Source organism: Gorilla gorilla, chromosome 5 (genome assembly GCF_029281585.2).
Source record: "Gorilla gorilla gorilla isolate KB3781 chromosome 5, NHGRI_mGorGor1-v2.1_pri, whole genome shotgun sequence".
NCBI classification, from domain to species: Eukaryota; Metazoa; Chordata; class Mammalia; order Primates; family Hominidae; genus Gorilla; species Gorilla gorilla.
Genome location: NC_073229.2, coordinates 50,463,413 through 50,487,291, shown reverse-complemented (window position 1 = coordinate 50,487,291; position 23,879 = coordinate 50,463,413). Strand labels below are relative to the sequence as shown.

The 23,879-nt window shown below is 41.8% G+C and overlaps 2 protein-coding genes across 5 annotated transcripts; one reads left to right on the top strand and one right to left on the bottom strand.

Annotated features, from left to right (window-relative positions):
• The first annotated feature begins 961 nt into the window (after positions 1–961).
• Positions 962–8,386, top strand: LOC101134815 (HLA class II histocompatibility antigen, DQ beta 2 chain). Of its 4 annotated transcripts, none has more exons than XM_019030250.4 (6): positions 962–1,120; positions 2,554–2,820; positions 5,349–5,630; positions 6,596–6,706; positions 7,175–7,198; positions 8,018–8,386. In XM_019030250.4, exons 1-6 carry the CDS (start codon positions 1,012–1,014, stop codon positions 8,029–8,031), a joined length of 807 nt encoding a protein of 268 aa, XP_018885795.1. In that variant the 5' UTR covers positions 962–1,011; the 3' UTR covers positions 8,032–8,386. The 4 variants fall into 4 exon arrangements, with proteins under 4 accessions (XP_018885795.1, XP_063563566.1, XP_018885794.1 ...); XM_019030249.3 differs by having other exon boundaries at positions 1,012–1,120; positions 7,175–7,201; positions 8,020–8,230; XM_063707496.1 differs by lacking the exon at positions 6,596–6,706.
• A 10,012-nt stretch (positions 8,387–18,398) lies between these two features.
• LOC109027175 (HLA class II histocompatibility antigen, DQ alpha 2 chain) lies at positions 18,399–23,548 on the bottom strand. Its single transcript, XM_031011834.3, has 4 exons — positions 23,414–23,548; positions 19,543–19,791; positions 18,721–19,002; positions 18,399–18,553 (listed from the first exon to the last, which is right to left on the bottom strand). Exons 1-4 carry the CDS (start codon positions 23,493–23,495, stop codon positions 18,399–18,401), a joined length of 768 nt encoding a protein of 255 aa, XP_030867694.2. The 5' UTR covers positions 23,496–23,548.
• Between the last annotated feature and the right edge of the window lie 331 nt (positions 23,549–23,879).

The window sequence follows — 23,879 nt, the reverse complement described above, 5'->3', positions numbered from 1 at the left end:
ACATTTGCTCCATCATTAATACGATTCAGCCCCCAGGAAATTCTTCTTCATAGCTTTTGCTCTCTATCCTCAAAACTAAATGTGACGGTGTCTGAATACTGTAAAATTTGTGTATTGTGCCTTTGCTCATATCAGATGCACCTGTTTCATGGTTCAGGGAGGATTTAAGCAGCTGAAGAACTTACAAGAGAAAAGTCAACAAATACTTTCACTCAAAGATCATGAATGCAATACCTTCTTGCATAATAAAGAATCACTTGCCAGTAGGGCTGGGTGTCAACTTTTTTTTTTTCTTGTTCCTCCTATTAGCCTGATAGTTACACATAACAGTGGAGGAGGCTTTTGTAATATTAAACTAGTCATATTAATGTTAAATTTGTATATGTGAAGATCTAGATGTAAAATGCATAAAACATGATCCACATTTTGCAAAGAGAAGCCTGGGGGTGAAAAGGAATTCAGTAATTTGTTGACTCTCATAAAGCACATTAGTGGTAGAACTGCAACTCACCATCATTTCCTTCTAAGAACTTTGCTCTTCTCACCAAAACTTAAGGCTCCTCAGAGTGTCTAATAGAAGTGAACATTTCTGTGACAATTTTCTGTTCCCTGAAATATGATCCTCACTTAATTTGCCCTACTAAAAATCCCAAGTATAAGAACAATAGGTTGTAAGATGTCTACTCTCGAATCACATTTGTCTTTTGCTTCTTAAAACCCCTAAGCCATTCAATCTTCAGCTATTCAGAAATCTTCACCTCAAATGTTCATCTAGTGCAATTTGAAGAAGAAACAGTGCCAGGCATTGGAGTGAGAATCTTCACAGAAAAATGTCTGCCCAGAGGCAGATAAGGTCCTTCAGCTCCAGTGCTGATTGGTTCCTTTCCTAGGGACTCCCCAATCCTACCACACATGGAAACATCCAGAGGTTTTTATTCTTTCCGGCAGGTACATAAGATCCATTAGGTTTGAGCTGTGTTGACTACCACTGCTTTTTCCTTGGTCTCACTTATGTCTTGGAAGATGGCTCTGCAGATCCCTGGAGGCTTTTGGGCAGCAGCTGTGACCGTGATGCTGGTGATGCTGAGCACCCCAGTGGCTGAGGCCAGAGACTTTCCCAGTAAGTGCAGGGCAGCTGCTCTCAAGAGCCACCACTGTGGGAACAGGCTCTCCTTGGGTTGGAGTATGGGGGATGGTGATCTCCATGATCTCAGAACACAGTCTTTTATCACCATTTATTCTTTTTGGGAAATAGAGCTATGTTGCATTTTTATTTCCACCTTATAATGGGTGAGGTGAGGATAATCCAACCCCAATCCCACAGGTTTAAGCCTGAAGGAGGAGAGAGGAAAGAGGAGACAAAGTGTGCATTCACTACCCGTGACAGGACAAAGTGACCGTGGAGTGATTTTTGAAGATATGCATTTCCCCAAAGACACAGTAGGATTTTTCTGCACTGGGAAAATGTAAGGCAGCAATGGTGTCTGTAGTCTCTGTATTAGAGGTAAAGGAGTCTATACTACTGACTCGAGTGGAGAGTTTGTGGAGGCAAACTCTTAGTACTGAGGGAAGGTGACTGGATGACCACAGACAGGGAGTCTTACTTTGGGTTTCACTGATTTATGGGCAAAAGGTGACTTGAGTGGGATTCAGGGACCTGAGTTGATGGTGGACTGAATTTAGTATGATAGAAAGGAGGAGGTAAAGAAGGGAAATAATACATATTGAGAAACCACTCCATTCAGACACAGGACAGTACTTTCTATAAATCCTCTCTCACTCCTCCTAACATCCTATGTGTAGGTATCATGATTTTCCTTTTATGTAATGATACTTGTGATATGGATATTCTGTTAAGTAACCTGCCCAAGCTGGTGACTGACTCAGTTTAATTGGACCCTATAGAATTCAAAAGCTTGGGCTCTTTCCATGAATAAATGTTTCCTTCTAGGACTCCGGAGGTGTAGGTCCTTTCTAACACAGAAGTGAGTGAACCTCACAGGGCACTTGGGCGGGTATAGCAGAAAGAGAGTAAATCCAGGCATGGGTTTACTTGGTCTCTTGCCCAGGGACCAAGAGAATACTTACATCAGGATGAGAACAAGCTTAATTCCTGAACCTTTCTCGTTATTCCCTTGAACTCTCAAATTTATGTGGATAACTCTGTCTCTGAGATTCCCAAGAGCTCCATGGAAAATGGGATTTCATGCGAGAACGCCCTGATCTAAGAGCAGAGGTCAATGTCGAATCGGTCCGACTGCCCTCTTCACTTGGTTCACAGGCTCAGGCAGGGACTGGGCTTTCCCTCTTACCTCCCTAAAGGAAGGCGGATTCCCGAGGCCCTCAGAGAGGGCGGGCAGGGCTGGGGCAGAGATGCCTCGAGGATCCCAGGTCCGGAGCACGAGGCACGGGCCCAGCCAAGAACTCAATTTCGCGTGGACGGGTTTCGCAGCTGCTGGCCGGGTCAGGGCAGCGGCTGAAGGGTGTGGTCTGGCTGGGGGCTGGGGCTAGGGCCGTGCTGGGGCCTAACTGACCCGCAGTGATTCCCCGCAGAGGATTTCTTGGTCCAGTTTAAGGGCATGTGCTACTTCACCAACGGGACAGAGCGCGTGCGGGGTGTGGCCAGATACATCTATAACCGCGAGGAGTACGGGCGCTTCGACAGCGACGTTGGGGAGTTCCAGGCGGTGACCGAGCTGGGGCGGAGCATCGAGGACTGGAACAACTACAAGGACTTCTTGGAGCAGGAGCGGGCCGCGGTGGACAAGGTGTGCAGACACAACTACGAGGCGGAGCTACGCACGACCTTGCAGCGGCAAGGTGAGCCTCGTCGTCCTTCCGCGGTGCTCACCCTTGGCCGGGGCCCGAGTCTCTGCGCACAGAGGGGCGAGGACGGCGTGGCCTCAGGGACCGAGCCCTGGTCCATCCCAGGGTACAGGAAGGTGGCGGGGATTTGGAGGCTGGGGTAGTATCGGAGGGGCGGGGATCTAGGGCAGAGCAGGGGGATGCACAAAAGCATCCCTTAGTTCCCTGCAGGGTTGGGTTAGGCTGCCCAGTGTGTCCCCAGCCTCCCCGTCCATCGGCCTTGTCCTCTGCTCTGCATGTTCTTGCCTCGCGCTTTATGCGTTTGCCTCCTCGTGCCTTACCTTCGCTAAGCAGTTCTTTCTGCCCCGAATGCCCGCCCTCTTCCCCTGCCCGCCCGCCCCACTAGCACTGCCCCACCCAGCAAGGCCCACTTGCACAGCTCGCGCCGCAGGAAGCTTCAGGCTTGGCCTGGTGGAGTTAGGGCTGCTCCACAACTGCGCGCAGGGCATCCAGCAATTACAGTTGTGAAATAAGATATTTTAACTTTTGGCTTCAAATTATTATTCATCGTAATTCTGTTTTCCTAAACGGCTCTCATTCATGGCGGAACTCTTTGAGGTGAGAGTGTTTTAATCACTGCATGCCTAGTACCTGACTCGTGGACTGGCATGTGGTATGAGTTCAATGATCTTCTGTTAAATTAATGAATAAATGTGCTCAGCTGCCCATCCACTTAGGCTCAAGGGAAAGCAGAGGATAAATAGAGCCTTAAAGATGGACTTTATCAATTATTTTCTATTATTTTGCTTAATGCTTTAAACTCTTATTGACTTGGATCTTAGTAAGGTTTGTGAATGCAGTCTAGGGAAAAAGGTGTTTGCTGAAAATAAAAACAACGCTTGAATGGTGTTATAAGGCAGTTTTAATTTCTTAGAAAAGCTGAACAAATGGCACAATGAAAAGAGCAGAAGCTTTGGAATACATAGATTGAAGCCACTAAATTATTGAATAAAAATAGTTTCAGGTTGCTTTTGGAGTAGATTTTCTCCCTCCCCCCATCACTATCCACTTCAGGGATAAACATTCTGAACGTCAATTTTACTCGCTTCGTGAGCACTTATTTCTAGACAATTGACTTAGCAAACACCATCTAAGTTATGTCATTTAATAGCACAGTTACCTGTGCATTACAGATTAGCATCGCCACTTTATATATCGTAATATTGGTACATGATAAACACTTTAAGTAATCAACCCACAATTATGCACCAGGACCTGAAGCCTCCCCCAAATACACAGCATTCTTTTATGTTCTTCAATACTCGTCTACACAGCCTAAGGGAAGTAAAGCCTTGTTAAAGCCAATTTTGACAAGAAGCAGCAATGGGTCTATTCCTGCCTGTTTTCACTGTTAATGGGACAAAATGATACTTTCAAGGCATTGAAAATTCACTGATTAATCAATCCCTAGTCTGACCCCGTGTTATCTATGCAGGTTCACAAAACTTCCTTGCCTTCTTCTGACCCACATCCTAATGCTGTCAAGTATTTATATTTTTGCCATTTCAAGTCTATTTCTATAAAAGTTATTCTATCATTTTTTTCTCATGAATTTGTGCCCTCTATTTTTACTTTCAGTCTTTTTAAGATGAACAAATCTTGTTAAGTCCCCACATAGCTGACTGTTATTTCAGTCAGACTCCAGGAAGGAGGGCCTAAAGAAAAGTTCAAGTCCAAGCAGAAACCAAGATTCCTTCCAGACAATGGCTCATAAGTGCCATTTAATTGGGGTGCTACCTGCTGACCTCAGCAAATCCCAGCTATATGTATATGTTTGCATTACAGGCACATTCACCCAGACCAACCTCTGCATGGATCTCAGAATATTTCCTATGGAGAACGTACATGATAATGTCTGATTTCAGAACAAGAAAGTAATTCTCAATAGCAAGGGGATGGAGTAGGGTAGGCAGCTAGTAATTACACTATCTTGAGTGTTAAAAGGAAATTAAGAAAAAGCAGGAAAATGAGAGAACATATTACCAAGTAAATAAAGCATACATTAAATATTTACTATAATTTTACACTAAAGAAATAAAGGAAATGCAGTAAAATGGCCAGAAAGGTAAAGGTTAAGATGTATAAAATATGCAGGGAAAGGTGTGTCATTTTTGACCATGAGCAGCGCTCTGAGAAGATAAAGGAATTGAGTTATGGGCAAACATGATGTTTGATCAGTGTTAGTTTTTTTCAATGCCTGCCTACTTTTCCTTCGAATATTACAAACTTTTGAAATAACATTCAATTTTTTGGTCTCTGTTACGAGATTGCAAGTTCTATAAAGGCAGGAACCAGGGTCTGTTGTTTATTTTTGGATTCTCAGTGATTGTCAAATTTATGTTTGTTGAAGGAACCTTAATCCAAGACTTGGACTCCAGGTATCTTTCCATTCTGGTTCCAAGGAGGGACCTTCCTCATGGCAGGCGTGCTGTGTGGTCTCACATCTCACTCCTATATCTTTCCCTGTCAGTTACTGCCCTCAGTGGAGCCCACAGTGACCATCTCCCCATCCAGGACAGAGGCCCTCAACCACCACAACCTGCTGGTCTGCTCAGTGACAGATTTCTATCCAGCCCAGATCAAAGTCCGGTGGTTTCGGAATGACCAGGAGGAGACAGCCGGTGTTGTGTCCACCTCCCTCATTAGGAACGGTGACTGGACCTTCCAGATTCTGGTGATGCTGGAAATAACTCCCCAGCGTGGAGACATCTACACCTGCCACGTGGAGCACCCCAGCCTCCAGAGCCCCATCACCGTGGAGTGGCGTAAGGGGAAACTGGTTTCCTTTTACTGTGGGCCCCACAAGACAAAGGGCAGAGCTCCCGCTGATCCTTCCCATCCTATCTCTTGTCCCTGACATCACTACTGAGCTGGGAATCACAGGAGACTAGAGCACCTGTTGCCCCATGGCAAGCACATCAGATGAATCCTGATCTCTTTGTCTTTCCAGATACCAGGGAGATCACTTTCCACATTTGTGTTAGTCCATTCTTGTACTGCTACAAAGAAATCTCTGAGACTGAATAATTTATAAAGAAAAGAGGTTTAATTGGCTCTTCTCACTCCACTATAAAGAAATACCTGAGAATGGGTAATTTATAAAGAGAAGAGGTTTAATTGGCTTATGATTCTGAGGCTGTAGGGGAAGCATAGTGGCTTCTGCTTATGGGGAGACATAAGGAAGCTCCTAATCATGGCAGAAGGAAAAGAGGGAGTGAGGTGTCTCACATGGCAGGGGCAGGAGCATGAGAGAGGGGGTTGGTGCTACGCAGTTTTACATAACCAGATCTCATGAGAACTCACTATTGTAATGACAGTACTAAGGGAGATGGTGAGAAGAATCTGGTCTAATGATCCAGTCACCTCCCACCAGTCTCTACCTCCAACATTGTTAATTACAATTGAACATGAAATTTGGGTGGGGCCAAAGAATCAAACCATATCAACACTACTAAAGCCCCAGAACCAGCTCTGACAGCTATGAGAGACTGACTTAGGGCTGGTGACTGGGGCCTTAGGGTTTAAGGTTATGGATGAAGTCCTGAGGGGCAGGGGTGTGCTTCCTCCTCTCCCTCACCCACCTATTGTGTCCAAAGACCTACTGGCTGGTCTTTCTCTTCCCTAGGGTGGTCAGACTGGAGAACTAGTGTCCCCTGACATCTCCACCTCCTGTACCAAGGACATTATGGGGTGTGGGGACAAACACTCACACTCAGGCTCTGCTCCTTAGGGGCTCAGTCTGAATCTGCCCAGAGCAAGATGCTGAGTGGCGTTGGAGGCTTCGTGCTGGGGCTGATCTTCCTCGGGCTGGGCCTTATCATCCGTCACAGGGGTCAGAAAGGTGAGGAACCCCAGGGGGAAATGGGGAAGATGGGCTGTGACCCAGACCCTATATTCAGAGAGGTTCCGTCTCTAGATGTAGCTCTTTCCTCCTTACCCTGAGAGGAAGTGCGAGGAGACAGGACAAGATTGGAGGAGGCATTGGAATCTGATTTTACTGGGTGAATGGTAGCGCTGCCAGAGCTGACTGATAGAGCTTATTCCAGGGCGTCCTTACTGTTAGTCATCGTCTCACTGGCTCCTTTCTAAAAGCTTCCTCCATTAAGAGGGTCAGAGCCTCGGCCTCCTTGCCTTCTAGTGACAATTTCCTTTGTTTTGGGGGATTTTAAATTAGGGTGCTTAAGGACTTAAAGAACATGGGAGGGAAGAGGATATAACCCCAATTAAACTACATGTGTCATTTTCCTTTGGGGTAATATAGTGGTTGTTTGTTTAACAAGACCTTTCTCTGTATAACTTCCTTTTGTAGGACCTCGAGGGCCTCCACCAGCAGGTAATATTTCAGCCATGATCCAGTCAGGGGAGAGGGCACAGGCATAAGAGGGAACAGCCATGGTGAAACCGCATCTCTACTAAAAATACAAAAATTAGCTGGACGTGGTGGTGTGCATCTGTAATCCCAGCTACTTGGGAGGTTGAGGCAAGAGAATCACTTGAACCCAGGAGGCAGAGGTTGCAGTGAGCCAAGATCGCGCCACTGCACTCCAGTCTGGGCGATAGAGCTAGACTCTGTCTCAAAAAAAAAAAAAAAAAGAAGAGCATGCGCGGAGTGTTCCAGGGCACAGTGGTCTCTGTTCATGGCCTATTTGCTGCTATGAGGGTTAAGACTTAGGGGAGAAGTTTGCCAGTTTCTACGAATCTCCAGAGATTGTTTCCTAGAACCAGGCCTTAACTTTGGTGGCATCTTTTTGTGAAATGTGGGGACAGAGCCACATCTTGAATGTGAGATAGTAGGGTGATGCCCACTTTGTGCCACATTTTGTTAGCTACTGCCTGTAGGCATTTTCAGTGACTAAAAGAGGCTGCTAGTGGTGGAGATGAAGTGTCACCCAATTTACTAAAAAAATCAAACTCTTCGTATTACCCAGAAGGGTAACTGCTGTTCCCCCACCTCCACGTATCTGCATCAAGCTGAAGTTCTGTGTCCTCATGAGCTGATTTTACCGTTACACAGATATTGGGGAACGTGATGACGATATGCCCTGGACCTCAGCATCCTCTGTTTGGTGCTGCAGAGGAAACTGAGGATTGGGGGAGAGGGTGTGTCCCTCAGGGTACCCTGTGCTGATCATGCCTCGTCTCTCTTCTCCAGGGCTCCTGCACTGACTCCTGAGGACTTTTGTCTGGGATTGGTCATCACTCTTCTGTAATGCCCACCTGCCCCTGCCCAGAATTCCTAGCTGCCTGTGTCACCCTGTCCCACTGAGGTCAGAGTCCTACAGTGGCTCACGCAGCCACAGGTCACCTTCTGTGATCCCCACCCCAAGGCACTGGCGGTGACTCTGTTTCCTGCACTGACCCAGAGCCTCTGCCTGTGCACTGCAAGCTGTGTCTACTCAGGCCCCAAGGGGCATCTCTGTTTCCATTCTCCCCCCACAGACCTGTCAAGAGAAGCATGACAAACAAAATCATTTACCTGACTTTAGTGCTTTTTCCCATAATTAAACCTGATTCTGAGTTATCTGTATTCGGAACTTCCTTAACTAAGCAGAGGTAGGAAACCACTGCCAAGTGAAGGAACATACCTTGAGGTGACCCAGCCAAACCATGGCTAGAAAGAGGGTTGTACTTTGAAAAGACACTGAAAGCATCTTGGGGTGCAAAGTAAGGGTAGGCAGAGGAGGTAGAAAATCAATTCAGTCATCACATCATTCATGGTTCTTTAATATTGATGTTCAGTGCAATGGCCTTAGGACATCCCAGCCTGTCTTCCGGTTTGGCGAGTGTTGTCTAAGCATGGTGGAATTGTTTGGGGACAACTATAGTGACTGATGTTTCAAATATATTCTGGCTGGCAAGTCACATCAATCAAGACTAATTTTTATTTTTGAGAAAGCATAACCAGCAATGAAAGTACCATTTTTGGTTCCAGATGATAGACACCCAACCCAAAGATATTTGATTCATGTTACAAGGAATGTTGGTTTCAGAAGACTAGTTCCAGATATTCAATGAGATCTTCATCTCTCTCTTCTCTTTCTGTTATAGTTCCATCTGTGCATCCTCCTCTCCTCTCGGTGTGTCTCTTTGTCCCTGTGTAGTTCTTTCTGTGTGTCTCTCTCCAGTTTTGTCTTTGTTCCCTTCTTTTGTCTCTTTCACTGCATTGTTGCCTTTCTCTATGTTTGTAATCCTTTGTCACTATTTATCTGCATTTCGTTCTCTTTTTCTTTTTGCATCTCTTTGTTTTCTGCCTCTCTCTTATCACCTCACACCTTATCTCATCTCTCTCTTTGTGTGAGTGTGTGTGCATGCGTGTGTGTGTGTCTGTCTTTGTTGTATATGTTTCTGAAGTGTCTACCAGAGTTTTAATAATTTGGGGAAAGATTCTGATTGTCCAAGCCTGGGTAACATGCACACCTCCCAAACACACCATCCTGTGCACGGGATGCTGCCAGACAGCGTGCTCATCCCTCTTATTAGGAAGGAGGACTGGGTTTTCCAGATCCTTCTGATGCTGGAAATGACTTCCAGTGTGCAGATGTCTACACCAGCCATGTGGAGCACCTCAGCCTCCAGAGCCTCCTCACAGTAGAGTGGTGTAGGGGAAGTTTGTTTCTTGTGGAGCACACAGGTCAAACGGCAGAGCTTCCTCTGGTTCTAGGGTCCCTCAGTGGGGGTACCTGTTCACAGCCATCTCGTTCCTTGTCTGAGCTCCCTTTGTCATTGACATCGTAACCTGTTCATTCCTGATGACACCCTCTTCCCGGTTATGAGGGACGTCACTACACACTGTGACCCCTTTGATGTGGGCTCAGCCCTGAAGATGGTCTATATCTCAGTCTCTGGGTTTGTCATTAAGGCAGACAAGCTTTTCCAACCCTCAGCCCACGGGCTGCATGCAGCCTATGACTGTATTTAATGCAGTCCAACACAGATTCTAGAACATTCAGTTCAACATTGTCACACTGAACACATCCTGGTTATGAGAGGATCAAAGTCTTTTTCCCTTTCTTCCACTCACGGTTTCATAGAAACAATTATTTTTTGCACCCAGATTTCATTGGGTAGTATAATCTTTAATTGATAATTAAAGTAACAAGTACATTTTTTATAAATAAGTTTGCTAACAAGAAGAATTGAGTCTTAGTCGGCATATAACTTGGAGGAAAGTGTATGGGTGTTCTAGAGAACAACCTGCCAGTTGTGAGCATTTGTCCTTACCTTAGGAAATATCAGCATATCTTTCAGAGACAATGGTGCTCGTCAATATGCCATAAGGTTCTTTACATCTCCCAGTCTTTTCTGCTGTTAGGTTGGGATCATTTGACTAATACTAGCCAATGGAACTTGCAAGTAGATGCACGATGAGACGTTGGAAACTCCATATAACCTGAGTCACTGGAGAAACTGTGGAATTAAGTCTCTTTATTGAGTGACATCACTGAGATTTGTTTTTTACTGTGGGCTAAGATCTTACTGCACATTAACTTTACCCTTCTCAATAATCATGGAATGTTTAACTTCAGAGGAGAGTTCATAAGTTAATAGGGTGAATCAATTGAGTTAATAGAAATTGAGATGATTGAGATGATATTTTTAAACAAAAAAGTTTTTGAAAATAAAGAACAGAAAACTTTATTTGAACAAGAAAAAGTTAAGAATGTTACATTTCAAAAAATTTAAATTATTTAAATTATTTTAATTTACAAATAATTATGAGTACTTATAAGGTACAATTGACATTTCGATATATGTATACACTATGAAATGATTAAATCAAGCTAATTAACATATCAATCACTTCACATACTTATTTTTTTATGTGGTGTGAATATTTAAAATCTGTCTTAGCAATTTTCAAATATACAATACATCTGGCCCTGTATTTGTGGGTTTTGCATCCTCTGATTCAGTCAACCATGGATTGAAAATATTTGGAAAAAATGATAAAATACAACAATACAACATAAAAATAATTCAACTTAAAAGACAATACAGTATAACAACTATTTACATAGCATTTACATTGCGTTGAGTATTATAAGTAATCTAAAGATGATTTAAAGTATATGGGAAAACATACTTAGGTGATGTACAAAAACTAAGCCATTTTTAATAAGAGACTTGAGCATTCTTATATTTTGGTATCCAGGAAGGGTCCTAGAACCAATCCCTCATGGATGCCAAGGGACAACTGTATGATATTATTAACTAGTCACCATGCTGCACAATTGATCTTCAGTACTTATTCCTCCACTCTAACTGAAACTTGTACCTTTTGACCAACATCTCATTCCTTTTCCTCCCTCTCCCCACACCTCACCCCCTCCATGACTTTGACTTTTTAAGATTCTGCATATAAGTTAGGTCACGTCGTATTTGTCTTTCTGTGCCTGGCTTATTTACTTAGCATAATGTCCAATGGGTTCATCCATGCTATAAATGACAAGATTTCCTTCTTTTATAAGGCTGAATAGTATTCCATTGTGTATATGCACCACATTTTTTTTATCCATTCATCTGCTGATGGATAGTTAGGTTGATTCCATCTCTTGGCCATTGTGAATAGTGCTGGAATAAACACGGGAGTGCAGATATCTCTTTGATACAGATTTCATTTTCTTTGCATATGTACTCAGAAGTGGAACTGCTGGATCATGTGGTAGTTTTATTTTTAATTTTTAAATAGATGCTGAATTTTATCTGTTTGTTTTCTTCCACATGAATGTATATGTACTCCCAGGAACTAGAACAGTGTTTCTGTCGTCAGTGCTGTTCCACTGTACCTAAACTCCTCCCTTTGAGACTGAACGATTTATTCTGTCATTGCTGGGAATGTTGCTGGCTGACTGCCCTCAGCTGTCAGTCATGCCCCGGAATTGCCTTAGGTGATGAAAGCTGCCTCATCGGATTTTGACCAACTTCCCAGGAGGAACTCACCTATAATGATTGGTCAGTATAGGAGTATAAAAGCCTGCTGTAATTTGGGCCAACTCTGAGGGGCTCTTGCAGCTTCTGAATAGCTTAGGCCAAAGAATAACAGTCCATTTTTTTTTGTAACTGAAATAGTAGTCCAATTTCTAAAACCTTGTTCTAATTCATGAGTCATTTTACATACTTTTTCCAGTTGTGATTGTAATAAATATATTGATCTTTGTGACTTCTGTAAGTATGGGCAATGTCTCTTCCCCTCCTTCTTGGAAGATGAAGTTATTGGCATTGTTACCCTCCCTTTCCCCTCTCCTTTACACTTCCAGTTGCCAAAATGAAGTATCTACATCTTCTTTTTTTTTCCCCAATATTGTCAAAGCTGAAAATATTGACATTCTGTTGTAGCAATAAGATTCCTTGGGCTTTGCTCACAGCTTAATTCTAAATTTGAAAAACAAAGTTTATCACTTTCTAAATATCACTTATGTAGTCAGGTATTCTTTGCTTGCCAAGAAACTGCTGTAGTAGGATCCCTTTTCAGTGAGATCCTGGGTTAAACCCAGTTTCCTGGATTCCTTACCTTTCTATATCCTGATTAACAATCTCAATTGGTCATATCCTTAGTCAATTTCTAGTATAAAACTGCATGGTATGTAAATTTTATGTCCTTTCACATTCACAGGTATTTTTATTTTTTCTCCATGCCTGACTGTGACTTTGAAAAGGTCTACATTTATTAATAAAAAATAATTTTCCTTTAGAACTTCAAGGACTTTCTCATTATCTTAATAATAGAAGTATTTTGTTTGTTGTCAGTTTGTTTCATTTTGGTTTCCGCCACTGGAATATTTTATGACTTTTCTATAACACCTGAAGTTCTGAAATTTTGAAAATGAGATATTTAGAAGTGAGTCTGTTAATTTTGCTAAATACCTGACAAGACTGTTCCATGGAAGAATTAAATCCTTTATATCTGGAAAATTTTCCCTTATTATTTGTTCTGATCATTTTCTCCCTTCATCTTCCCTGTTGGTCTCTCTAGCTTTGTCACTTGATGTTGGACTTCCTTGGTCTGTTCTCCATCTTATTTTTTCTACCATATATTCCATTTTTTTTTTTTGCCTTTTAAATTACTGTGAGATTTTCTTGATTTAATTTTCCAATCTTTCTATTAAATTTTCCAATTGTTTTTAGCATTTTATTATTACTTTTACAGATCAAGAATTCTAATTAGAATGACTTTAAACTTGTTTGCTGTTACATGAACTTTCTCCATTAAATCTGTGATAATTTTCATGTTATTTTATTCTCATCTTCTCTTTCATATTGTAAGAGTTTCTCAAACATTTGCTCTGCCCTCTTCGACCTTGTCCTTTACCTACTGTATACCATCTTATTTCATCTCAAGATACATTTCTTCAAGCCACTTCTAAACGCCCCCAAATTATACCTGGTTCCTGTGCAACACTCTCTCATTTTACCTCATTCTTTTTCTTTTCTTTTTTTTTTTTTTGAGATGGAGTCTCGCTCTGTCGCCCAGGCTGGAGTGCAGTGGCGCGATCTCAGCTCACTGCAAGCTCCGCCTCCCGGGTTCACGCCATTCTCCTGCCTCAGCCTCCTGAGTAGCTGGGACTACAGGCGCCCGCCACTACGCCCGGCTAATTTTTTGTATTTTTAGTAGAGACGGGGTTTCACCATGTTGGCCAGGATGGTCTCGATCTCCTGACCTCGTGATCCGCCCGCCTCGGCCTCCCAAAGTGCTGGGATTACAGGCGTGACCTCATTCTTTTTCTTTATAAATGTTTCAGACCTTGTAACTATGTTTGTGGAATTATGTAATATATGTATTTTCCTCCCACTGGAGTGTAAGTTCTATGAAGGTAATGAATGTAATTGTTTTCACATTATTTTAATAACATTCAACAAACTATGAGTACTTATTATAGCACTGGTACTCAATGACCACTTTTGTATTTTTGATGAATTAGTGAATATATAAACAAGTCTGGGGGCTTAGTCCAGCCAATAATAAAGCAAGCATTACTTTGCTTTCCTTTGTTATTATTAGTTCCTGCATACACACTGTTTACAGTTGCATTCCTGAGAGGTTCTTACAGTCTTGGGCAGGCCTTGGACAGGGTTTCCTAAATATGATAAAAATGAGAAAAACTGAAAAACTAACATAACTTCAAACAGAATGCTTGTCTGCCTATGTTTATGGGACTTTCCTGAATACATTTAAAAAAAAAAAAACCTTTGTATTACAGAAAATTTCAACTGTGTGCAATAGTAGAGAGAAGAATTCCATGTATCAGCAGCCTCGCTTTAACAATAAGCAATTCATGAGCAATTTTGTAAACCCACCCAGCTATCATACAGCCACATACTGGATTATTTTGAAGATATTTTTAGGTATCATATTTCATTTATACATTTTTATGGTGAAAATCTAAAATATAATGGCTTTTTAGAAACATAACAGCAATGCCACTAACACATTTAAAATGAGATAAATAATTCCTTAATACACTCAGTGTCAATTTTTCTGATTGCCTCATATAAATTTTTTAACAGATGTTTTGTCTGAATATGAATCTAGACAAAGCTCAGCATTTGGTTACTATATTTCTTCCGTCTTTTTCAAGTGTATAGCTTTTCTTTTCTCTATTTTTAACTTTTTTGCAAATTGTTTGCTGGAGAAATCTTTTTATTTAATCTAGTAGAACTTCTCATATTCTGAATTTTGTTGCTTACATCCTTGTGGTGTCATTCATCATGGGATTTTGTCTTGGACTCCAGAAAATAACAATAACACAAATTTGTTAACTTCTATAAACTGCTTACTATGGGCCAGTCTGTGTGTGAAGTGCTTTATTTGTAATGTTTAATTCTTCATATCTCTAGTTTGTATGTGGTAAGTACAAACCTGAAATATTTTACGTGATTTTTACATTTTGTAATTTTTATTTATTCATTCATTTATTTATTTATTTTTAGAGACAGGGTCTCGCTGTGTTGCCCAGGCTGGAGCGAGTGCAGTGGTGCAGTCGATCCTAGCTCACTGCAGCCTCGAACTCCTGGGCTCAAGCAGCAATCCTGCCTCAGCCTCCCTACTAGCCGGGACTACAGACTGGTCTCCATCTCCTGGGCTTTAAGGGACCCTCACCTTGTGCTGAGATTACAGGCATGAACCATTGTGACTGGAAATTTTGTAAAATTTAAACAATGTGATATTACCTATTAATGAAGTCATACTTTATGTATGTAATCTGAAATAATTCAGATAACAATTAATTTTTAAGAATCATTTAATTTAAAATCATGCAGCCTGATTTATAACTGTTTATAATAATATTATAATAATATAATAATGATGATTTCACTTTGAACTTTTAGCTGATAAAAAGATATATTTGCTCTATTTTATAAAACTAATTTTAACTATGCTATTTTAACATTATATAAATACTTTTTGAATACATTCTTTCAGTAAAATCCAACTACCATTATATTTGCTTTCCTCAGTATTTCTTGGGGAAGGATTCTAAATAGGGGAGCATTTGTGTATTTCTGTATGACTCTGGTTATAATGCCATTCAATGTAAGCCTTACACACACACACACACACACGCACACACACACACAAATGCACACACCTCCAGAATGCTGGGTTCTTGGCTCATGAATCATTGAAATTTATATAAAATTTATTTTAAATCCTATTGCAAAAAAGTTCTTAGCACGTTCATGCATTTTCATATGACCATTTTTATACTACAGTTTTAATTTTATATATTTAGGATCATTATTGTTGACCGTTTCTTTTCTTTTTTTTAATAGAGTTTATTTTAGAGAAGTTTTAGGTTCCCAGAAAAATTGTAGAGTACAGATAGATGTATCCCATATGCTCTCTGTTCCCACACATGCATAGCCTCCCCCAGTAGTAACATCCTCCACGACAGAGGTACATTTGCTACAACTTATGAACTTACACTGACACATCATTATCACCCAAAGTCCATAGTTTATATTAAGGTTCATTCTTGGTGTTGTACATTCTATGGATTTGGGCAAGCGCATAATGATATTTATTCACCATTGTGGTATCAAATAGAGTAGTTTCATTGCCCTAAAAATCCTCTGTGTTCTGTGATGGACGTTTTCATGATCACCACTGGTTCAGATTCCCTGCACTTACTAATTCCCAGTCTGCATTTATAATTATTTTCTCCCGGAGTCTCCCCACCTCCTCCCCAAAGTAAATATGGATAAACTGCTGTTGCATATAATTCACCTTGACTTAAAATTTATGGGCCATAAGGAGGGAATATACCCCTTAGAGAGTTAAAAACCGAAGTCAAATATTACAACTTCTTGTCCTAAGAGTTCTCTTAGCAACCCAATCTCAGCCTCCCAAGAAAGAAAAAAATCCTCCAGTTAACATATGAAAAGAAACTCACTTTTACGTCTACACTTGAATCTCCTAAATCACTAAAGGGCTAAGGAAAACAAATGTACTTTTCATATAATATGATCCATTCTTTTTAATAAATCCATTATAAACATAACTGCAGTGTTTTCTTATGTATTTATATACTACGTGTAAGGCACTGTCTATATACCAAGATTATTCAAATTCTGTCAATAACTCTGCAAGGAAAATATTATCACTCCCACATTGTGGATGAGAAAAATAAGGTTCAGAAATGTCAATCAGATATGTTACCCAGTAAAGTTTAAAATATTAGCTTCAAAATACTGAGTCATGTATTTGAATTTAGGTTTCTTTGTACAAAACTATGCTGTATCAATTATTATGTTAATGTTTTGTCTCTTTTTTTTCTCCTATTACATTTTAAACTCACTGATGCAGATAGCATGGACAGAAATATCCTGGCAGATTTCATAGCTGTTTAGAGCCCTCAGGTCCCTGTGGACCCATTTCCTCTGAGAGATTTTCTATTAGGAGACCACGAATCCAGTGTAGGACACAGCACCCACTACTGCTGCTACATTGTCTCAACTGTCTTGTTCTTCCTAGGATTTCTCTCTCATAGGCTCATGCTTTCCTTAGCCAGGAAGGGTGAGGAGCAGGGGGCTGGGACCCCTAAATAGGTCTGTAGCTTCTACTTCTATCCGTTTTCCATTGTCACTAACCCTAAGTAAGGAACAAGCATTTGTTCCTTTTCAGATACCCACTTATATTATTGCCTTATTTTAATATTTTTCTTCTTTAAAAAATTTATTTATATGTATTTATTTATTTTTGAGATGGAGTTTCATTCTGTTGCCCAGGCTGGAGTGCAGTGGCACAATCTCATTGCAGCCTCCACCTCCCAGGTTCAAGCGATTCTCCTGCTTCAGCCTCCTGAGTAGCTGGGATTACAGGTGCCCACCACCATGCCCAGCTAATTTTTGTATTTTTAGTAGAGACAGGGTGTAACCATGTTGGCCAGGCTGGTCTCGAAGTCCTGACCACAAGTGATCTGCCCACTTTGGCCTCCCAAAGTGTTGGGATTATAGGCGTGAGCCACCGTGCCTGGCCTTATTTCAATGTTTTTCTAACTGGCTTCCATTTCCTTTCCTGCCTAGAGAATTTTTATCTCCTCAAGGTGAGAAGGGGAGAGGAAAGCTTCTACTGTTGTCATTCTTCACAAATTTAAAGTTTTGAGAATGCAGTTTGACTTTTGGTAACAAAATTTTTTACTTTTGATAACTTTTGAGATTCAAAATTCTTTTATCCTATTTCTCTGTCATTCCTTTTAAGAGCCATATTGAGATTAGTACAGACTTTTTTTTTTTTTTTTTTGTATTTCTGCTATAACCATTCTGAGCCAAGGGCAGAGGGTTAGTTGGTACCTGAATTGAGGGGTGGGTGGCAGTGGCCAAGGGTAGGAACAAAAGGAAGAAAGAAATATTAACACCAGTTAAGAAATCAACAAATTATCAGGATACACTGTATGTGGTTGCTCCTGTGTTACTGGACATGAAATACGATCTGGAGAATGATATGAAATTGGCCTAAAACATAAGAGTCGCCCATTCTAAGTTATGCTCTCAGTCAGCCCTGAGATGAAAGATGGGAAAAATTCAATAGAGGGAATTCATAAAAGGGAATTTATTGCTTCCATGGAGATTTTAGATAAAGGTCATTGAGGAATTAGGTAGCTGAGTGGCTTACCCAGGCATCCCTTAGTAGGTAACATTTGAGAAAATAAAAAAATTCAGGAAAGGAGGTCAGGGAAAGAATTGAAAGGCATTTGTAAGCTCTGAGGGAATATAGCACCTTAAGTCCCAGAGAAGAGGTGAGAGAAGAAACATTTGGAGGAGAAAAGGGATATGATAAATCAGGCCAGAGAATAGTGCTAGGTCATTTAGCAAGTCCATTCTTCTTCTCCTGTAGATGGTGATGCACCTGCAACAGGACAGACATGAGATCGATGGGTCCGAGGGGCCTCCTGTGTGAACATCATGCCACTTCCCAATTCGCCTACAACTTTCAACCACATTCATGTCCACAACCCCCTCCCACTTTCCTCCCTCTTATACTGAGGTTTGAGCTCTAACAAATCTCAATCTTACCTTCCTTTTTAGGATGGGATTCACAAGAGCCCTTGGTGTCTGGAAGCACCAACTGAATGCAGGCCTTGGATGATGAAGACAGTGCCCACCACAATGCCCATGAGGCCCGCAGACAACCCCAGGGCGCAGACCAAAGTCTCTGTGAGCTCTGACATAGGGGCTGGAATCTCAGGCTCTGTGAAAGTGGAGCTGTTGAGGTCAGAATGTGCAGTGTGCTCATGTGCATGTGTGTGGGATGGGATGGGGTGGAGGGCTGGCTCTGCAAGACTCAAGGCCCCAGGCTTAGGGAGAAGAGTGAAGTCTATTATTAGAAACCCATGAAGTGGTGGAACTCATCCTTACCCCAGTGTTTCAGAAGAGGCTCGTCCAGGCCCCAGTGCTCCACCTTGCAGTCATAAATCTCATCAGCAGAAGGGAGGAAGGTGAGGTAACTGATCTTGAAGAAGGAATGATCACTCTTCGAGAGGAAGCTGGTCTCAGAAACACCTTCTGTGACTGAGTGCCCATTGCTCAGCCATGTGATGTTGACCACAGGAGGAAAGATGTTGTCCACAAGACAGATGAGGATGTTGGGCTGACCCAGCGTCACAGGAAACTTGGAAAACACTGTGACCTCAGGAACCTCTGTGGTGAGGAAACAGCCATGTGATTTTGACCACAGGAGGAAAGATGTTGTCCACAAGACAGATGAGGGTGTTGGGCTGACCCAGCGTCACAGGAAACTTGGAAAACACTGTGACCTCAGGAACCTCTGTGGTGAGGAAACAGCACTGATGTGAAGTGTGAATAGCTCTGCCATGAGCTTCTGCATTACATCCTGGAAGAGCCCTCCTACCAGCATTTCACCACCTGATAGTCAAAGAGGTCTTATTTACCTTCTGCTTGGGAGCAACGACACATTGCCTCTGCTTTATTCCTGTGCCCTTCTCTCTGTGGGCATGTTTAATAAAGTAGGAGGTTGATGAGATCTCTCCTAGGAGGATTTAATTAATACATAATGGAAAGACCCTTGTATTACATGGGAATATGTGATTTTAGAGATGGGAGATGATAAAATTTCAGCAATTACCATGAGAAGATCTGGAAATCTCTTGAGAAGAAGGGAGTAAAACTTGGTATGAAGGATTAGTTTCAGTAAAGAGAGGCAGAATGGTGGACACATACCATTGGTGGCAGCGGTAGAGTTGGACTGTCTCATCATGAATTCCAAGGTGTGTTTTCCCACAGCCATATTTCTCAGTGCACTCTGCGGGTCAAAACTTATAAATCTGCTAAACATAGGCAACTGCCAGACAGTCTCTTTCGTCTCCAGGTCCACGTAGAACTCCTCGTCTCCATCAGATTCATGGGTGTACTGGCCAGAGGGACCGTGAGACTGGTAGAAGTTCACACCATAGGAGGCAACATGGTCAGCTGACGAGTGAAGGTGACAAGCAGGAGGGTGGAACACAGGGAGAAAGAACCTTAATACAGAAAGTGATTGAAGAAACTCACTTTCAAATATTATGGGCTTTATCTTTGGCACAGTCCCTGAACAATATTCTTAACACCTGCTTCCTCCTTGCCTAACGTTGGTAGTCATCAGGTTAGAACTGATTCTGTCTTTCTCACTATAACATATGCTCCACAAAGGCAGAACGTCATACGTCTGTTATTTCCTGAGTGCCTACCTAGTGCCTGGCACATCATAAGCTTACGATGAATATTGTAATAAACAAAGGAAGGAATGAATGAGTTATCATAGGATTTAGTTTTCTTACTCAGAGATTCAGTTTATTTCCCTCTGCTTCCTAAGTTTTCTCTCTCAGTTAATAACAAGTTGATTATACTTCGTTTCCTGTCAGGACTAGATCAGAGCAGGACACTTTCTACACAGAGTTTCCTTTTTTTTTTTTTAAACCAAAGAAAAGCATGTAGGAACGTATTAACTTAAAAGAATTTCTTCTAACAATTATAGGGTACGAGAAAGACTATTACAAGAATATCAACATTATATATTTATAACAAATAAACAATTCTTCTAAGGTCTCTGTTTTGTTAATAGTAGTGGTCCTTACAGGAGAGCACCTGATTTCGTCTAAAATGAAAAGTGGAAGCTCGACTGGTTTTTTAATTTCTGTCATTGCCCCCACTTTTTTATTCCTCTGAAGGAGGTTACTAAATGTCTATAGTGTTCTGATTCAACAATTACATTCACTCGAGGACTCAGGTAAATTAAACCCTTTTTCCTCTAATGGGCAGTGAGCTTATCCGAGGATGCCAGGGCAGAGCAGCAGCCATGAAGTACAGCCAAATGAGCCGAACTGGACATTTTTGTCAAGACATGTGTGAGCCCTTTACCATTTTATCTTTCCTTCCTTCCTTCCTCATTTACTGAGCATCCAAAAGTGTCAGAGCAGGGGTTGCTTAAAACAGCATCAAGGAATGAACTGAATAGTGGGAGAATCAGGTCGGTAAGGGAGCAAATACAATGTACTTTGGGGAGTTCTGTGAGGAGGATATCGACAGCCTTACAGTCCAACATTCTTCACAACTATCTGCCAATCAAACCAAACTACATTTCCTTTCATGTCTTTGCAAGGGTCTGTTTTTTCTCCCTGAAAGAAGTTATCTTTTAGGATTTCCTGGAGAAATCCTAAAATTCATCCTTGAGGTTTCTACTTAGTTAACAACTTTGCAGCTAAGTGCTCTCAACATGTTTTTGACCGCGTTGTGACCTCCAGCGCCTCAATGGAATCTCAATGTCTGGCTCTCCAAGTTTGTCTGTTCCTCCTTCAGCTCACCTTCTTCCCTACCCAGCATGACTGCCCTGGTTGGTTACTTAACAGGCCACCAACAAAGACTCCTTATCCTTACAATAAACTTTGACTCCTTGTTCAAACATGAATATATGTGGAATACATGCAATCCTTCTTTTCATCTGGTACTTGTCCTGGGCGCTGAGTGTTGCTGGAGGACATCACTCTACTGGCCCAGCTGGAACCAAGTCATTTTTATAGTTTCAGCCTCTGCTGGGCCACTGTCCTGCTCAGCAGGGCCTTCTGCTTTCCTGTGCCCCATACTGTTTCCATCACTGGTTTGTGCACCCTCTGCAAGGCAGACAGCATGATTTTTCATCTTTGAATTCCCAAAAGTTAGCTGATTGTGTGCTCAAACATGTGTATTGAATGACAATTGCAATTTTTGACAATTACATAGATTTTGGGGAAGACTGACAGGCACCCAGGTAGCAGAACCACGCAAAGCCCAGGATCAGGGATGCCCAGGGCTGAATTCTGACTTGTGAGCCCCGAGCACTGTTGCTTTTGTGGGTGCCTTCCTCCATAAAAATACGGAAAATTACAGCTTCTGATTGTATTGGTATAAAGACAAATACAATCCAGGCTACATTAAAAGTTAAGGCCGGGCTCGGTGGATCACGCCTGTAATCCCAGCACTTTGGGAGGTTGAGATGGGCGGATCATGAGGTCAGGAGATCGAGACCATCCTGGCTAACACGGTGAAACCCCGTCTCTACTAAAAATACAAAAAATTAGCCGTGCGCAGTGGTGGGCGCCTGTAGTCCCAGCTACTCAGGAGGCTGAGGCAGGAGAATGGCGTGAACCCGGGAGGCGGAGCTTGCAGTGAGCTGAGATCGGGCCACTGCACTCCAGCCTGGGCGACAGAGCGAGACTCCGTCAAAAAAAAAAAAAAGTTAAAACATTTTCATAGACTGTAAAACTTCATTTTTCTTCTAATTTTGAAACGAGTTAAAACGTTCTCTTGTAGCTTTACAGTTTGGAGAGTCCCCTTCACTGCCCACACTGTTCCTAATGGATAAGTCGAGCCTGACCGGGGCACTCTGGTGTGAGGCTGAAGAAAGGAAATTTGAAAAAAAAAAAGCCAAGTGCTCTGGAGAAGCAGGTGAAACTTCCACTGCCAAACAAAATCAGAATGGGAGCAGCTATGGTTAATAAGGTTGTGGAAGTTTAGAGTAGCTTCCAGTTCACTTCCCCTTTTAACTATTTGACTTTCCAACTTTTGTTTTACAAACCCACTGCCCATGTCTGTAAAGGAGCAGGGAGTCAGAGATGGATCCTGAAAGGGAAGAGGGAGAAAGGGATGCATGAAGAGAGGTGGAAAGAGATGGACGACAAAGGCAGAGGGGACTAAGTGACCAAATAATCTGTGCCTGCCCATTTTTCTCTTTATAAGACTTCATTAGATAAGGTGAAGAACAAGTAATTTGGGTTGACAATTTGAGAATAAAATAATTTAATTTACCAAGCATTTTATCATAAAGTTCTCAGTTTTAAAATATATTCCTTACTTTGCTAAAGAAAAAATACGAAGTTATACCTGTAATAGGAATAAGTTAAAAAAAGTTGACATTCATGTTTTTACTATTCATAAAGCATATCTACATGCCCATTTTATTTGATTATAAGCAAGGTGACACATATGAGGTAGCAGAGAGTAAGTACCACATTTACCACGTGGTAAAATGATTGTTGAAGGCATTCAGCCTGCTGGACTCTTTCACCTACTCCCCACCTGTGCCAATTCCCATGTGGAAATGTAAGTCTGAGAGAAAGAAAAGAACCTCTTTCTTTATATCTATAGAGTATACATACTTCATGGAACTATCTGCCCCAACATATGCTATAGGAGGCATATGAAAAGCTTCAAAAGTTGTTCAGAGAAATTTGGGAGTAACAGTTCAGAAATTTTTAATAACAAAAAAATACTCCATTCATGGAAACATCCCTAGTCTTTGAGGCAATCATGATGGAATGCCACACAGACCTCCAGGCTATAGTCTCTGGATATAATATAAACAGAACAACGTCCTTGGTAAACTCCAATAGCACAGGTAGCAAAGAGAGTCGGTTGGAGCTCTGGTTTCCTAAAGGAGGAACTGCCATAATTTTAAAATTTCTTAATATTAAAAAGACCCTTGGGAAATTTCTACTATTTCTTAGCAAATTGCACTCTTTCTTTTCCTTCAATTTACTGTTTTTCAGCTCCAGAGAACATCCCTCACTCATGCACTCACCCACAATGTCTTCACCTCCACAAGGGCTCATCACGGCAGTCAGGGCGAGGGCCCCCAGCAGCAGAGCTTTGTTTAGGATCATCTTCTTCCCAAGGCAGCCTTAGCAGTTGCTGCTCTGAGCTGTAGAGCAATTGTGAGGACCTCGAGACAAGCATATCTGAAGACACCCAAACCAAACCCTGCCAGGTCAGGTTTTGGCCAATCAGAAAAATCCCCTATGGTGACATCTTGTTTGCCAGTTGCAGAGTTTATATTAAGAGCCCTGGAAGAAGACAGGGACATCCTCTGGTTCTGACACATCCTCCACACAGCATTGTCTTGAGGAAATTTTCTATAAATAAAGGGAAGATACAAAATCTGAATCTTCTGTCATGTGTGCATGTCTGCTAGTGTCAAGAGGGGCGGGAATTTCTGAGTAGCCGCTTGGATAGGTAAGGTCATCAATAATATGGCATCCTTCAGGGTT